The 17,329-nt window shown below is 43.0% G+C and overlaps 1 protein-coding gene across 1 annotated transcript in view; it reads left to right on the forward strand.

Moving 5' to 3' along the window:
• The window catches only part of LOC133134555 (uncharacterized), a 97,077-nt gene that overhangs the window by 10,134 nt on the left and 69,614 nt on the right, over positions 1-17,329 (forward strand). Inside the window, exons 2-4 of the mRNA XM_061250756.1 lie at positions 16,119-16,223; positions 16,801-16,934; positions 17,063-17,144. Of these exons, the coding sequence (XP_061106740.1) occupies positions 16,127-16,223; positions 16,801-16,934; positions 17,063-17,144 (313 nt within the window). The 5' untranslated portion in view covers positions 16,119-16,126. The remainder of the gene's footprint in view (positions 1-16,118; positions 16,224-16,800; positions 16,935-17,062; positions 17,145-17,329) is intronic.

Raw genomic sequence — 17,329 nt, forward strand, 5'->3', positions numbered from 1 at the left:
CGTGAAGGGACAATGAGTCTGAAATGTAAGAAGGAGCTAAACCATTCAGAGCTTTGGCGACAAGTAAAATAATCTTAAAATCAATTGTAAAAGATACAGGGAGCCAATGCAGTGCAGCTAGAACAGGCGTAATACGTCTTTCCATGTTTTTGTTCAGTCTCGCAGCAGAGTTCTGAATTAATTGTAGTCTTTCAATGGATTTTTTTTTAGGACCAGTAAAAAGAGCATTGCAACAGTCCAGCCTACTCGAAATAAAAGCATGGAATAACTTCTCAGAATCCTGACTTGATAAAAATGGCATATCTTGGTAGTGTTTCTCAGGTGTAAGAAAGCAGCCTTGGTCACCTTGTTAATGTGACTTAATGTTAACTTAGATCAGAGTCTAAAATTACACCCAGGCATGTTACTTTTGATTTTACTTTTAAATTTCCTAACCTGTTATAAAGTGCATCCCTTTTGGCTTTGGGGCCAACTAGAAGTATTTCTGTCTTATCTTCATTTAACTTAAAAAAATTGTTGTTCATCCATTGATTAATTGCAGATAGACAGGTAGTCAGGGAACATAATGCATTTAACATTGTGTTCTTTGATGACATGACCTAAGGGAAGCACAAATAATGAAAAAAGAAGGGGACCAAGGCAGCTCCGTTGTCCAACACCGAAAGATATGTCGTATTTTTCTGACCTATGATTTTCAAGATTAATATAAAATTGTCTCCCTGTAATATATGTTTGGAACACATTAAGAGTGCATCTGAGAGACCAACCCAGTTTTCAAGGCGACTGATTTGAATATTGTGGTCAATTGTGTCAAAAGCTGCAGTCAAATCTAAAAGAATTAGTTAGCATCAGCACTGAGTCTAAGATAATTAACTATCTTAGTTTGAGCAATCTCTGAACTGGGATTAGATTTAAAACCTGACTGGAACTTCCCTAATGTACTGTCTGTTAGTCAGAAAGATGGTGAGTTGATTAAAAACGACCTTTTCAAGTACCTTGCCCATGAACGGTAAGTTGGATATAGGCCTGTATTTCTTCAAAAGAGGTTTCACAACTTAAATTTTAAAAGCATAGGGGAAAGAAATGTGGTAGGAACAGGGTTAAGATGACATGTTGAAGATTTACTCTGTGCTACAATTTTACAAAGCTCTGTCTCAGAAATAATGGTAAAGCTTCTAATCCTGGCTGGCTTGTTACATCGAAGTTACCAGTGTTTCTAACAATATCAGCTCTAATCATTGTTACTTTATTATGAAAAACATTAGCTAATTCCTCATACTTTGAGGGAGAAGCTTGGCTAAGAATGTCAGAGATTGGCCTGGGATTTAATCATCAATCAATAGTTGAAAACAGTACCGTAGAGTTGCTGCCATTCTCTGCAATGATCCTTGGAAATTGGGCTCTTCTCTCAGTGCGTAAACCAGTGGAGGCTCCTCCATAGAGGTGGAGGAGGCCTGGCCTCCCCAATAATTTGAGAGAAGAGAGAGATTTAAAAAAAACTATAAATATATTTATTTTATTTATTTATTTTAACAAAAAACATATTTTTTATTTTTTATATTCATATTATTTTAGTTTTGTTCATAAATCTAAATTTTCCCATGGCTAAAACCCAATATTGCAATTGTAAAGCAACAGGCCAGATTTCCCTATCAGTTTGTATTAAGGGAGGCCAGGCCTCCCCTAGGAAATTAGCTTTTCATAGAAGTCAATGTAATGCATTTTTTTTCATGCCAATATGTGATTGGCCAGATCACTGAAAATGGGTGGGCAACGGAGGCCTGGCCTCACCATGCATTGTGTCCAGGGCTGAAAGATTGACATTTTGTTCGTCCAATCACATGCTACTGGTTCATTTGGAATCAACTATCCTTTCCTTTCCTATTCAACACAGAAGCCATTTTGAGAATTCGCTAGTCACTTCAGTCAAACAAACACTCGCCATAGTGGCTACGAGTGTCCTATCAACTTGTGCTTTTCAGGAAATTTAGGCTATCATCCCTGAAGTTTATAGCTCATTTGGCCAAACACTTTTGCTTAAAACTACCTCGGAAGTCGGCGAGATTCTAGCGCAATTTGAGATCTTGGGCTGGAGATATGCAGATTCCAGATACTAGGGAGTGAGAATGACATTCAATTGGTCATGTTAGACACCATTTGGGATTTATTGAACAGTTTTATTTTTAATGTAGTCCATTTCGTTTTATTACAAGTCAATTTAATAATCTTCCATATCAAATTACTGAATTGTTGCTCTGTGAGGAAATTCACTCTAAATACGAATAGAGTGCTGCCCTCTAGTGGATAACGTTAACGTTAGATAAAGCCAACTGGAACCATATTTTTACATATTTTATATTAAATATATTGAATAAAACTACATATGATAAAGAAAGTGTTATCTTATCTTTTTTATATGCTAAACTTGATTAAATTGGTGATTACATGTTGAAGCTGTAGAAGAATGAAAAATGTAAGCTAAACAAAATTGTTTTTAACTACATAATTAAAATTCCTGCCTTTTACACATGTTCACTTGGCATTTATATTACATCCAAATGTCATTTCTCAGCTTAATTATCAGGCAGGCTCATAGACTTACAGCAATGTCATTTCTTCAGGAAGGCACAAGGCTAAGCTCTGCACAATGAATTTCATCAGCCAGAACTTTCTGACTGTAGCTTACACTCCAAATAGTATGCCTTTGGCCAGCACAAAGACAGATAAGAGAACAGGGAACATTCCATCGCGAGTGAAGTGAGCAAGCGGAAAAAAATGGCCTCCTCAATTCTGGAAGTCACCAGCCTCCACTGGCGTAAACCATTATTAAAGTTAGTAATGCATTCCTTGAGGATGCTGCGATGAATCTCTAGTCTGGTTGTTCTCCATTTTCTTTCAGCTCGCCTACATAATTGCTTCAGCTCACCGATCGTGTTATTTATCCATGGTGTCACTTTATCACAGAGTTTCTTTTTAGTCTTGACTGGGGCGATTGTTCAACATGTTACTTAAATTGCTATTAAAGGCATCAACCATTTCATTTATCGAGCAGTTCTCAGGACATACAGTGTATCCGGAAAGTATTCGCAGCGCTTCACTTTTCCCACATTTTGTTATGTTACAGCCTTATTCCAAAATGGAATAAATTCATTTTTTTCCTCAAACTTCTACACACAACACCCCATAATGACAACATGAAAGAGGTTTTTTTGAAATTTTTGCTAATTTATTAAAAATAAAAAAATAAGAAATCACATGTACATAAGTATTCACAGCCTTTGCTCAATACTTTGTTGATGCACCTTTGGCAGCAATTACAGCCTCAAGTCTTTTTGAATATGATGCCACAAGCTTGGCACACCTATCTTTGGGCAATTTCGCCCATTCCTCTTTGCAGCACCTCTCAAGCTCCATCAGGTTGGATGGGGAGCGTCAGTGCACAGCCATTTTCAGATCTCTCCAGAGATGTTCAATCGGATTGAACAAAGTCTGGGCTTTGGCTGGGCCACTCAAGGACATTCACAGAGTTGTCCTGAAGCCACTCCTTTGATATCTCGGTTGTGTGCTAAGGGTCGTTGTCCTGCTGAAAGATGAACCGTCGCCCCAGTCTGAGGTCAAGAGTGCTCTGGAGCAAGTTTTCTTCCAGGATGTCTCTGTACATTGCTGCATTCATCTTTCCCTCAATCCTGACTAGTCTCCCAGTTCCTGCCGCTGAAAAACATCCCCACAGCATGATGCTGCCACCACCATGCTTCACTGTAGGGATGGTATTGGCCAGGTGAAGAGCGGTGCCTGGTTTCCTCCAAACATGACGCCTGATTGGTGGATTGCTGCAGAGATGGTTGTCCTTCTGGAAGGTTCTCCTCTCTCCACAGAGGAGCGCTGGAGCTCTGACAGAGTGACCATCGGGTTCTTGGTCACCTCCCTGACTAAGGCCCTTCTCCCCGGATTGCTCAGTTTAGATGGGTGGCCAGCTCTAGGAAGAATCCTGGTGGTTCCGAACTTCTTCCATTTACGGATGATGGAGGCCACTGTGCTCATTGGGACCTTCAAAGCAGCAGAAATTTTTCTGTACCCTTCCCCAGATTTGTGCCTCGAGACAATCCTGTCTCAGAGGTCTACAGACAATTCCTTTGACTTCATGCTTGGTTTGTGCTCCGACATGCACTGTCAACTGTGGGACCTTATATAGACAGGTGTGTGCCTTTCCAAATCATGTCCAATCAACTGAATTTACCACAGGTGGACTCCAATTAAGCTGTAGAAACATCTCAAGGTTGATCAGTGGAAACACGATGCACCTGAGCTCAGTTTTGAGCTTCATGGCAAAGGCTGTGAATACTTATGTACATGTGATTTCTTAGTTTTCATTTTTAATAAATTTGCAAAAAAAAACGTATTTCATGTTGCCATTGTGGATTGTTGTGTTGTTTGAGGAAAAAAATGAATTTATTCCGTTTTGGAATAAGGCTGTAACATGTGGGAATGTGGGAAAAGTGAAGCGCTGTGAATACTTTCCGGATGCACCGTAGATCAGAGGATTTCACAAGCTCTGAAAACGTTTGTTCTACTGTAGCATCTAAATATTGCTTTAGAATTATTTCTTTTTTGTTACTTGAGGCATTTAGCAGTACATCATAGTACACACAGTAATGATCAGAACCTGTAATGTCGGACACTGAAACATTGTTGATGCATATTCCTCGTGAAACTACCAAGTCAAGTATATTACCATGCTGGTGGGTGGCTTTGGTGACATGTTGAATTAGTTCTAAGTTGTCGAATAGATTCATTAATTCCATAGCCTTGGAGTTGGCAGTATTCTTAATATTAATATTCATTTAAATTAATTCGGTCATAACCAGTGAGCACAATGGACATGACTCAGGAGAAATACTGAGGACTGCTTAGGTGGCCGATATAACGTTAAAATAAGCCCGGCTGGGTCAGCCTTAAGCACAAAAGCAAGATCAATCTAAATCAATCTCTGTACAGCTAAACTGATGGAGAAAATAGCATCTATTCCAGCCCCTCTTCTGCCCTGTCTTATCGACTGGAGGAAGTTATAGTTTGGGGGACAAGCTTCAATAAGTGTTGCCACACCGTCATTGTTAAGCCAGGTCTCAACAAGAAACATAAAATGCTAATTCTTAGCAGAGATAATGTTATTAATATAATCTTATTTGTGAGTGAACTAACATTAAACGATGCCATACTAATATGGCCTGAAACAGACTGACAGTGGCTGACAGGGAGAGAGAGGTCTCAGGTTGGAGAGATTAGCAGTGTGTGTGGGATGTGCTGTTCTGTGTAGTCTGTGTGTAATAACAACAGGCACTGACCCTGAAGCCGGGGGTAACGGGGGGAAGAGAGAGGGTGGAGGGGGGAGGGAGACGGGCGGTCCTGGTTTGGGGTCCATGCCTGGTAGAGGAGATGTAGGGTGGGGTGCCAGTGTGACGGCAGGGACCCTGAGGATGTCCGATTGCCGTCCTCGTGGATGATGCGCCGGTGTGATGGGCCACCCGGGTGGGAGATGGCCAAGCCTCTAGTAAAACATTAATCTCCAGAAGTTTTGACTTGAGGCTGTCAACCACCTGACGGACAGGAGATTTGGGGGGGTCTGGGTGCGTGGGGTCCGCCGGGCAGACAGGCATGGTCTCTCCAGGCCTGTAGTCAGGCCTAGGATGGGATCAGATGAGCGGGAGGTGGGCGATGGGGAGAGGTCTACCTAATAAAGTGCTCACTGAGTGTAAGTGCAGGCAACCTGCTCTTTAAACAGACAAAGATGGAGCACTTGTGCCTCTCGCAGCCATTGAAACAATAACAAGACTTTCAGAGAAATCACATGATTCATTGGACGCCGGTTGCGCCCCCTTGCTTTCTCATGCAGACGGCTACCCCCACAAGTACAGACCCCAGCATATAAAGCCACCCGCTCACAACCGGTGTCTCTCGAGGCGTGTATCCAGTCTGAAGACTTATTACGAAGACATAGCCTGCACTGAAGCTGTTAATGTATCGCTATGTTCTGCGACGTTAGTTGTGCCGTTAGCCCTGTTAATGCCCTTTTTAACATTTCACAGGTGAGCATCGTCTGATAGTCTGATCGTCTGACCAGTAAAAACAACGATAGCTATTCTTGAGTTTAACTTTTGTATTTATTTGCAAAGAAATGACAGAAAGTGAGAAAGCTTACCGGCTTTCTGATTTGACTCTTATACACACTTTTCCAGAAGGGGGGGCTTTACCAAAACAAAAAGACATGAAGCTGGCCATGAACAGTTATCAGTATTTTGTCTTCTGAATACTCCTTGTTGACTTTGCTGTAAGACCAGAATGTGCTAGCAGAGACATTAAGGTCAAAGGCTGTCTGTCTGCTGGGAGAGAGACAGAGAAAGACTCCTAGTAAGCACTTAATTCAGAAAGTGGTCTAATAATAATAAAGATTTTTTTTCTTTTTTAAATGCCATGTAATGATGATCACTAAAAGGTTATTTGTAATCATGTGATTGTTTTTGTTAACACACATTGTCAATTAAGAAAATTACCCTTACATTTCCCTCCTTTTATCATTTCATGATAACAAAATGTCTACTCAATGCACACACATACCACTCCATTGACCAATTGATGATCCTTATAAGCAAAACCTTGTACAGAAACAAAATCATAAGTTGTAGATAAAAAGAAGATCCAATAAACATTGTAATCATTTATGAATAAATTAGGTGATTATGCAACTAACAATGTGCTGATAATGGGTGTAACTGTCAAGAACCTGCAAGCTAGAAAGACCGGAAGGAAATCCATATAAGGAATGGGAGGTGGAGCTATTTTATCATCTATGATGGTGACATATTCGGCAGCTAGCGGTTTTTATATACAAATTATGTGGAATTTTTGAAATCATGCTCTTGCAGATCGTGACTCAAGCTTGTCCGGTATGTCTGCAGCTTCGATTCGCACATTATGCGTTGGGAGATGTAGCCTATTCTGAAAATGTAGTTAACGAAGCAACCGTTTGTTCGATGTCAGGGCTTAAAGTTCTCAGGCACAGTGATGGTTGGAATAGAAAACACAATAACCACTCCCCAGCCAAGTCAAGATAATACTGTCATGGTTTTCAATGTCAAATTTCAAATTTCAGCAGGAGAGATTACCTCCCGCATGTGGAATGCGGGTGTAATCATGGCCAATTGCAGTCAGCTGCTTGGACACCTATTTAAGTCTCTTCCTGGCACTGCTCTGGGCTTTGGTGTTTCAGTTTGACACATGCAGTATTGAGGTATTAAGGTAGACAGACAGACAGACAGACAGACAGACAGACAGACAGACAGACAGACAGACAGACAGACAGACAGACAGACAGACAGACAGACAGACAGACAGACAGACAGACAGACAGACAGACAGACAGACAGACAGACAGACAGACAGTTGTTCCAAGACTGAATTTAATTCAGTTAGAAATTAGAAATAGATAAGCTTAGGGTCCTATTCTTGTTTTCCTTTGGGTTGGTTACCTCCCTAGTTTTGAGAACCTTCCCTAGTTTTGTTTCTTGGTTCCGCCTCTGTTTTGAGGGGCGAGTGGCAGAGTTCGGCACTTACAGTTTAGCCCGTTCGAGACTGCCGGTAAAATCTCATTTCGTTTTTCCTGATCATTATAGTTCTAGTCAGATTTTCGGTTGGCGTATCGCCGGGGAGTTTTTTTCTGCATGGTGTGTGTCATTACATGACATTACATTATAAGGCATTTAGCAGACACTCTTATCCAGAGTGACATACAATGAAGTGCAGATTAAACACAGGAACAAGAGTGAAGAGGACCTGAGAGGACAGTACAGTTCCGAGTCCTCGCGTGACCAAACCGATACAGTCAGAACCCTTGATGAATACTTCAACTTACAAACTAACATACCACGGTTGGCAGATAGAATACCCAGAGTACAGCAATACAATAGCTAATACAAAACAACAATATCTATATATATATATAACTATATAAATGCCATTATAGTCTATGGCATATACAAGGCCAATCATGGTGGTGAGGTAGGGAGGGAAAGGTGCAGCCTGAAGAGATGAGTCTTCAGTCTGTGTTTGAAAGAGGTCAGAGACTCTGCCGTTCTGACATCCACAGGGAGGTCATTCCACCACCGTGGGGCCAGAACAGACAGCAGTCGAGACCGAGAAGTGCAGGTGTGGTGAGGGGGTGGTGCCAGACAGCACAAAGTGGAGGAACGGAGGGGTCTTGCTGGTGTATATGTCTTGATAAGCCATTGAATATATACAGGCTCTGATCCCTTTAACTGCCTGGTACGCGAGCACTAAAGTTTTAAATTTGATGCGAGCCATAACAGGCAGCCAGTGGAGGTTGCTGAGCATTTACATTCTACATTTTAGTCATTTGGCAGACGCTTTTAGTGACTTACAAGTGCATTGGTTCTTCCACAAGTTAAAGCATCACATCCATAACTAGTAAAATACATATGAAGTGCTCGTCGTCGTCGTGTGGGCAGGTGTTCTCTCCACTCCCCCAGGCCCTGGGGCGAGGGGCTATCCTTTTACCCCCCCGAACCTGGGGGGGGGGGGGGGGGTTCACCCGGGCTATATTTCGGGACACACCTCCAGCAGCCATGCCACCGAGTCGTCATCCAGAACCGTCAGACCATGCATCCCGTTGGGTGCCCGATAGATCGGGCAGTACAGGATGACATGGTCTGCGGTTTGTTCCTCTGCGCCACACTCACAAACCGCACTGGAAGCCAAGCCCCATCTGTGCATCGATGAGCGAAAACGCCCGACGCCGGTCTGGAGGCGGTTAAGCCTCACCCATGCCAGTCTGGGCAGGTCCACCCCGATAGGGGGGAAACCGACGTCGGGGATGAAGCTACGGAGTCTGGAGGTGTTCTCCTCCCACTCCGTGCTCCAATTGTAGTCCGCCCATCGTGCCGCACTGATGTTAAGATCTCTACATTGCTGCAGGAGTTCCTGAGGCGCCGGGGAGGCTCAGCTGTTACAGCGAGCCTTTCATGGAGCAGATGGTTTGGCTCCATGGCCCGGCACGCGAGACGTGCTGTGGCCCCAGCGCGGCGAATCCCAGCGGGCTGGATGCCTGCAAGGATGGGAAGGTTGTCCACAGGGGTGGAACGCAGGCATCCTGTCACAATGCGCAAGGCTTCGTTGATAGGCGTATCGACGAGGCGAGTGTGGGCACTGCGACACCATGCTGGTGCGCAGTATTCACTAGTCGAGTACACGAGAGCCAGGGCTGCCGTACGCAATGTTCTTGCGCCGGCGCCCCAGCCTGACCCGACTAGTCGCCTCATCAATGCCACTCGAGATGTTAGTTTCTTGCGCAGTGACTCAAGGTGTCGGCGAAACGTGAGCGACCTGTCCAATGTCACGCCGAGGTAGGTTGGCTCGGCGCAGCATGGCAGGGGTGTTCCGCCGATATGTACTCGGAGCTCACGTTTGGCCTCCCTGTTGTTAAGATGGAAGGCCGCCGACACCGTCTTTGCCTCACTGAGCTTCAATCTCCATTTCTGGAGGTAGGCCGCTAGTGTCTGCATGTCCTGGCTCAGAGTCCCCTCCACAGACTGCCAGTCTCCAGCGGAGTATACCAGGGCGAGGTCGTCTGCATAAGCATACTTCTGCGAGACTGTTTTAGGCGAGTCATAGGTGTAGATGTTATATAGGAGGGGGGCCAGGACGGATCCCTGAGGGACGCCGTTTTTGAGGTGTCATAACCTGCTTCGCTGTCCGCTACCGGTGGTGAGGGTAAAGCTGCGATTTCGGACAAGATCCATGATCATGCTGACCATGTGCCTGTCCGGCAGCAGGCGGAGCAGCTTACAGGTGAGGCCTCGGTGCCATACAGTATCGTAGGCTGCCGTCAGATCTATAAAGACGGCCCCGGCCTTCTTCTTGGCCGAAAACCTGTCCTCGATGTCTTGAGTCATCAGTGTGACTTGATCTATGGTCGATCTCCCGCGTCAGAACCCTGCCTGCTCCCGGGGCTCCCGATCGGCTCGACTCGACCGTAGATAAGACGCTCGAGGATCTTGAAGGGGATACAGAGCAGAGAGATCGGACGATAACTCTTAGGGTCCCCTTCAGGCTTATTCGGCTTAGGGATTGGCCACAGTTAAACCTCCAGATAAAATGCTGCTTCCCTCTGCTTGCATGTGCTACAGGTAGAATTCCGGAGAAGACTACCGTGGAGGTTCTGTGCCCGGTTGCATAAAACACCTTAAATGCTTCCCTTAACTCTGACACTTAAAGGCTGATTTCCCCTTAGCTATGGGAAGTGCCTGAGGGTGTTGCATATGAACATTCACACTTAAGGGTTGATTTCCAAACCAAATTGGACGGATGAGGGGAAGTGTATACTGTTGGAGGAATACGTTAAAATAAAATAAAAAAACATTTTCAAAAGTGAAATCAATCCGACTGACAGCGACCAAAAACTGAAGATGTGGGAGGAAATTAGATTAGATTAAACAGATTAGATTAGGAGGTCAATCCAGGAGGTTGTTAAAAAATATGAGAGGATGCGTATCTGCGAAAAAATAAATGGGCAATTAGCTATTGGAGGGAATCTAGCGAAACCAGTGAGAACTAAAGTAGCCTAACAGCTAGCTAGTTAGTGCTAGTGTCTAAAATATCCTTCAACGCACACACAACTGTCTGGGGCAATCTACAACATGCACTGGAACAGAAGAGGAAACTCCAGGAAGTGAGGTGTTTCTTTAAGTTATGGTGCCAACCTCTCTGTTTGCATGACAGAAAGTAAAGAGTTCTGTGGTTTACGCACACCCTCATAGCACTGGGTGTAGGGCTCCCTCTAGTGGGAAAAGGAGGAACATGCACTGACGCACTGTTGGCAGTAGCCTGTATGCAGTTCTTGATTGTATAGCTGTGTGTGTTTACAGAAAAAATAACGCAAATATTTATGAACAAAACTGGTATTCACGACCAATACTACCATGCAGTATCCATATACTGTATATTGAGTAAAATAAACATTTTGATTCCATAAATGTGGCTGTTAAATGTCAGAATTATACTATACAGTCAGGCTAAAGGGTGTAGGCCTAAGTGACTATCTGCTTGAAGTGTCTTCATTACAGTTGACAGGAATTTAAATGGTTTTGTATTGTTCTAGTTGCTGATTTGTTTGTTTATTCGTTTATTGCAGTGGGGAGTGCCCTGAGAGAGAGGGGGTCCAGAGGGGAACACAAATTGAGGTATATTTTAATATAATTGTTATTTTACAATGTATGAAATAAATGAAATTGCTACTGAAAACTGCTCTGAAACCTTTGTGACATTGAAAGTAAATAACATGTAGCTTATGTTGGTGAAAAGTTCACTTCACCAGTATTTCAGATGTGAAAGACTGAATGGAGGTGGGCTTTGGTTGAAGAAAGGGTGGAGACGGGTAACCGCTTCACACTTGGTGCAAGAAACTCCGTGAAGTTGTTTCTGCGCGGTGTGTGACAGGTTTTCCTTAAATGCTGAAGAGTCTACAAGCCTGAACATGGAAAGAATTCTTAATGTCCTAGTCCGCTATTATGATGATCAAAATTATAACACAGCATCTAGCATATTCAGTGTTTCCCTTAGTGGTTTATAGTTATGGTGGGCCGCCTTAACCAACGTTGGATTACAAAATTTCAATGGATTAAAAATGAAAATACGAAATAAGAGCTGCAACATCAAACAGCGGCATTTGCCAGTTTAAAATAACATCGCGCAGTTTGTCGCTGAATCGTTATCAAATTGGAAAATTACTAATCGTAACTCCATAAAATGCCAGCATAACTAATATTTCGCTAATTATTAACCTAATTGTTTTTTCATGGTATTGCGAAACCATTACTTTTGCACGTCTGTTTGTCGTCATTTATAAGTAGACTAGCAGCTATTTGGTGGCTATTTAGAGAATTTAAATAGCCTACCTACTCCAGCGCACCCGCCAGGCACAGACTTTTTTCTTGCTTTAAGCCCTGCGATATTGAAACTACAGCAAAGCTGCAATTTCAATCATACGACAGCCTTAGATTTTAGCTTTGGGACATTTGGTTGCCTACCACGTGTAAAAGACCGGCCAAGAATGAACTTAACGTTACTGCGTGCACAGCTAACAGTTTTCCCCTTTTTCCATGCAAAATGCCCTACCCGTAACGTTAGCCTACACACAAGCTGTTGTCTCAGAAATGATTGATTTACAACAAGAGTAACATTATGGAGCCACGCTGTTTATTTACAGCTTGTCATGCGTGTAATGCTTTCAGTCCAATGTTTTAGATCAGAGAGAGAGAGAGAGAGGGAGGAGGAAAACAGTATGAAGCCTTTGAGGGGAGGGTAAAACAAAACAGACAGTTACTAAAGATAAAAAATGAATGAAAAAAAAGAAGTGTGGAAAGAGTGACTTGTGTACAGATATGAACACACAGACCAACGGGCAGATAGACAGGAGGATGAACAGACAAACAGACAGGTGGACAAGTGGGTGGTTGTTGATTGGAGCCTTGAATGGATAGTCTGGAAAAAGTGAGAGAAAAGGAAAAAAAGTAATAATTATAAAAATAAAATGGGGAAAAAATGAAATAAAATAATGGATGGATGATGGATATGAATAACACATTCTTAAATACAAAATAAATAAAAAAATATATATATATATACAAAAAAAATAAAAATAACAAATTCAAAAAAAGCTAAACAAAAAAATAAAGGAAGATTAAAAGGAAAATATGCATGATTATGGATGGGCTGGATTGGGATATGGTATTGCATGGATAGTGTTTCTGGAGTATGTGAGTATATGTTGGTTAGGGTGGGGTTGGGGGGTTAGTCCACAGGCAAATTGAATGATTTTATGAAAGGACCCCAAATGTTTGCCACGTGTGAGCTTTGGTGCTGGTGTGAGATTAGTTCCATGGATATGTGTTCTTTGAGTAGATTAAACCATTGTGTTATGTTTAAGAGGATGGTTTTCTTGGCGATAGCTAGGGCGATGAGTATAGGTTTGGTATTTTGATTTGGTGGGTTGGTTGTTGAGAGGTCTCCTAGTAGACAGAGGGATGGACAGAGTGGAATGCTACAGCTCATAATGAGAGATATTTGGTCTGTGACTTGTTTCCAGAAATGGTGAGTTGGCAGGCAGAGCCAGGTCGACTGGAAGTAATTATCTGGGGTATTCAAAGAGCAGTGAGTGCAAGTGTCTGAGTCCACAAATCCCATTTTAAACATCTTTTGGTGGGTGATATGAGTTCTGTGAATTACCTTGTATTGTATTAATTGCAGGTTAGTATTGGTGGTCATCATGAAGGTGTTCCTACAGATTTGAGTCCAGAAGTCTGAATTGTAGCAGAGTGATAAGTCTTTTTCCCAAGCTTGGATGGGGAGGGATTTTGTTAGGTCTGTGGTTGATATTAGTTTGTATAATTTGGAGATATTTTTTTTGGTATTGATTATTTTATTCATTTCATCCATTAGCGGAGGTGGTTGTAAGTAGTTATTTGCTATTTTAATTTTATATTTTAAAAAGATTTTAATTGAAAGTACTGGAGGTATTGCTCTTTCCCAATATTATTCTTATTAAGGAGGAACAACTCTGACAGCTTGGTGGAAATATTTATACCCAGATATTTGATATTGCTAGTGGAGGTGAGGGGTGAGTTCTGAGATGTAGCATTCCAGTTGGCACTATTTATTGGTAAAATGGTTGATTTTGTCCAATTTATAGCATAGTCAGATATTTGAGAGAATGAATTAATGAGACTGATGACCTCATGCAGGGAGTTTGATGGGTCTTGTAGATACAGCAATATGTTGTCTGTGTAAAGGCTGGTTTTGTGGTGTGTAGAGGGTATGGATTCCCTTTATTTTATCGTTTTGACGTATTGCAGCAGCTAGTGGTTCGATAAACAAGGGTCTTTTTGTAAATGATATTGTTTAGTTGAGAAGTGGTTGCCGCTAATTCATTCTGTATTTCTTCTGTGGGATTACAAGCATACATGCCATTCAATTCTTTGAGTTTGTGTTCTAAATTGTTTTCAGTTCAAGTTCTTTTTTTTTTTCTTATATGAAGAGTATGAAATTATTTTTCCTCGCAGCACTACTTTGGCAGTTTCCCAGAGTATTGAGGGTGGAATTTCTGGAGAATCGTTTATTTCCAAGAAGGATGCCCATTCTTCAGTGAAGAAGGTGTTAAAATCAGTATCTTTAAGCAGTGAGATATTGAAACGCCATCTGGTCATGGATAGTTTGAATTGCATAGTGTTTAGATTGAAGGACACAGGGGCATGGTCACTGATTATGATGTGGTGGATTTTAAAGTCTGAAATATCCAATATGATTTAGTTACTTGTGAAGAAAAAGTCTGTGCGAGAGAATGATTTATGAACTGGGGAGAAGTATGTGTATTCTCTGGGTTTTTTAATCGCCAGCTATCGCCAAGACCAAAATCACTTGAACTGTTTCAGTGTTTTGGTGGTGTGCCAGTCTCTAGTATTACCCCTGACTTTTTTCATATTCTCTGCTGGTATGATAACTAAACTGGTCTGTTACAATTTTCGGTCATGAGGGTGGGTCCGTCATTAAATCGCAGTTTTCGGTGTGTACAATCGCTGGTTCGATCCCACCTTGATATTTTTCATAAAAGTTTCACGTGTAGCTTAGTTCTTTTTGTTAGGGTGATATGATGTTTGGTAGTGTGTGCTGTAACTGTGTGATGTTTGGTAGTTTGTGCTGTAACTGTGTGATGTTTGGTAGTGTGTGCTGTAACTGTGATGTTTGGTCGTTTGTGCTGTAACTGTAATCTTTGGTAGTGTGTGCTGTACATCTACATTTACATTATAGTCATTTGGCAGATGCTTTTAATCCGAAACGACTTACAAGTGCATAGGTTAAAGCAAGTTAAAGCATCACATTCATAACTAGTAAAATATACATGAAGTGCTAAACAACATAGTTATTGTAAGTGCAATTTATTTATTTATTTTTTTGGTTAGACAAGAGGGATAGCGATATCGGAAGGGGGTGGGCGGGGGGAAATCAGGAGGGAGGACTAAGGTACAGTTTGAAAAGGTGTGTTTTTAGTCTGCGTCGAAATGGGGGGAGGGATTCTGCTGTCCTGACAGTGGTAGGCAAGTCATTCCACCACTGAGGAACCAGAACGGAAAACAGGCGTGAATGTGCAGCTCGACCGCCAGGTGCTCGTAGTGAGGGAACCATAAGGCAACCAGAGTTGGCAGACCGGAGTGGTCTGGCTGGGGAGTAGGGAGTGATTAAGGATTGTATGTAAGGTGGGGCAGTCCCCTTAGCAGCCTGAAATGCCAACACTAGGGCCTTGAATGGGATGTGTGTGGCAATAGGAAACCAGTGGAGGCCAATGAGGAGAGGGGTGACATGAGCTGACCTTGACTGACTGGTGATCAGCCGGGCTGCAGCATTCTGGACCAGCTGGAGGGGCTTGATGGTACAAGCTGGGAGACCGGCTAGGAGGGAGTTGCAGTAATCCAGGCGGGAAATGACGAGCGCCTGGACTTGGAGCTGGGTGGCTTTCTCCATCAGGAGATGACGGATACGGCGTATATTGTAGAGGAAGAACCTGCAGGCAGTGGTGGATACTTGTGGAGCCAGGGTGAGGCGGTTATCAAGAGTCACCCCAAGATTCTTGGCCGTATGGGAGGAGGATACTACAAAGTCAACAGTGAGAGGTCGATTGTCGGAGAGGACTTAGCAGGGATGTAGAGAAGCTCAGTCTTGGCAAGGTTATGCTTCAGGTGGTGGGAAGTCATCCACGCAGAGATATCAGCCAAGCAGGCAGAGATCTGTGTGGTGACCTGGGTATTGGGGGGGAACGAAAGAAAGAGTTAGGTGTCATCGGCGTAAGAATGGTAAGAAAAGCCATGGGAAGAGATAACAGAACCAAGAGTACCAAAGTGGTGTATAGAGAGAAGAGGAGAGGACCAAGAACTGAAGGAATTGCGAATGGCATTGACCTTCTTTTCAAAGAACGAGACAAAGTCATCAGGTGTGAGTGATGAAGGGAGGTGGAATGTGTGATGGTAGTTTGTGCTGTAACTGTGTGATTTTGCCCAGAGGGAGGAGGATGGAGTGCCCCCAGTGCAGGAGGGAATGTGGGCAGAATGACAGGTTCTGCAGTGACTGTGCCTATGATCTGTGCTCTGCCAAGACACCTGTCACAGGTAAGCATAGGAGGCCAGTTGGCAATGATGCCCCCTAGATTAATTTACGGCTCATTACTTGAATTACAGGCAATTATTGAAGTTCAACTAAATAACCTGTTACTTAAAGGAAAATGACAGTCCACTTCTAATTTAGGTTATTTAGGTCAATTTTTCTAGCAATATGTAAAATGTATTTTTTGGAGGGTGGGTTGGAGTGTCATCATCGAATACAACTGTTATGTAACTGTTATGCTGTTTTTGAAAAAGAGCTGTACCTTTTGCTCATCTTTTATGCCTCAAATGAAGACAAGGTTATCATTAATGGACATTTACAGGATGTCCATAGCATCTGCAGCTGACTGTTATGCCACTCGCTGTGTTTTACTGAAGCTGGCTGCTGTGAGACAAAGTTGGTCTCACAGCAACCAACTTTTGTAAAACACAGTGAGGTGTTTTGTGAGGCTGGAATCCGGAACTGGAGTGAAACTCCCTGGGGCCAGGGAACAGAGTCCAAAGGGGTGCTGGAGAAGACGCCTGTTGAATCTGCCCACATTGTGATGGCTGCTGTGTTTGTGTTTTTGTCCCACTGTGTTAGACTCTGACCAACAGGAAGGGCCTGAGCACCCAGTCTGTGAGAGCCACACCCACTCTAATGACCACGCCCACTCCGATGGCCACGCCCACTCCGAAGACCACACAGACCCTGGCCCTCCTGAAGTCAAGGAAAAGGTACACCCTGGCTGATCAATCAGTGTTTACTTCCGCACCGCATCAGTTATGCAATTTCCCTTGTCAATGAGATTAGATTTCCTAAATTGTAGGTTAAAGGAGGATAAAAGATCAAATCTGATTTACAGGAAACTGTGAAAGAGGAGGAAGAAAAGTCCCAGCAGAGAGACACAATACCTGAGCACATCACATCTTGCATGCCTGTCCCAGGTACACAGGAACTGGTTGTAAACATTCATATAAAGGGTTGGGGGCCCTTCTTTGGACCTCTCATACCAGGGAGTGTGACTGTGGTCTCTCTCTGAACATCTCAGGTGCAGATTCTGAGTATCAGGAGGAGACCACAGACCACAGATCCAGGCTGGGCCCAGAACCAGCCCCAGAGAAGACATCCT

This window comes from Conger conger, chromosome 8 (genome assembly GCF_963514075.1).
Source record: "Conger conger chromosome 8, fConCon1.1, whole genome shotgun sequence".
Lineage (NCBI taxonomy): Eukaryota > Metazoa > Chordata > Actinopteri > Anguilliformes > Congridae > Conger > Conger conger.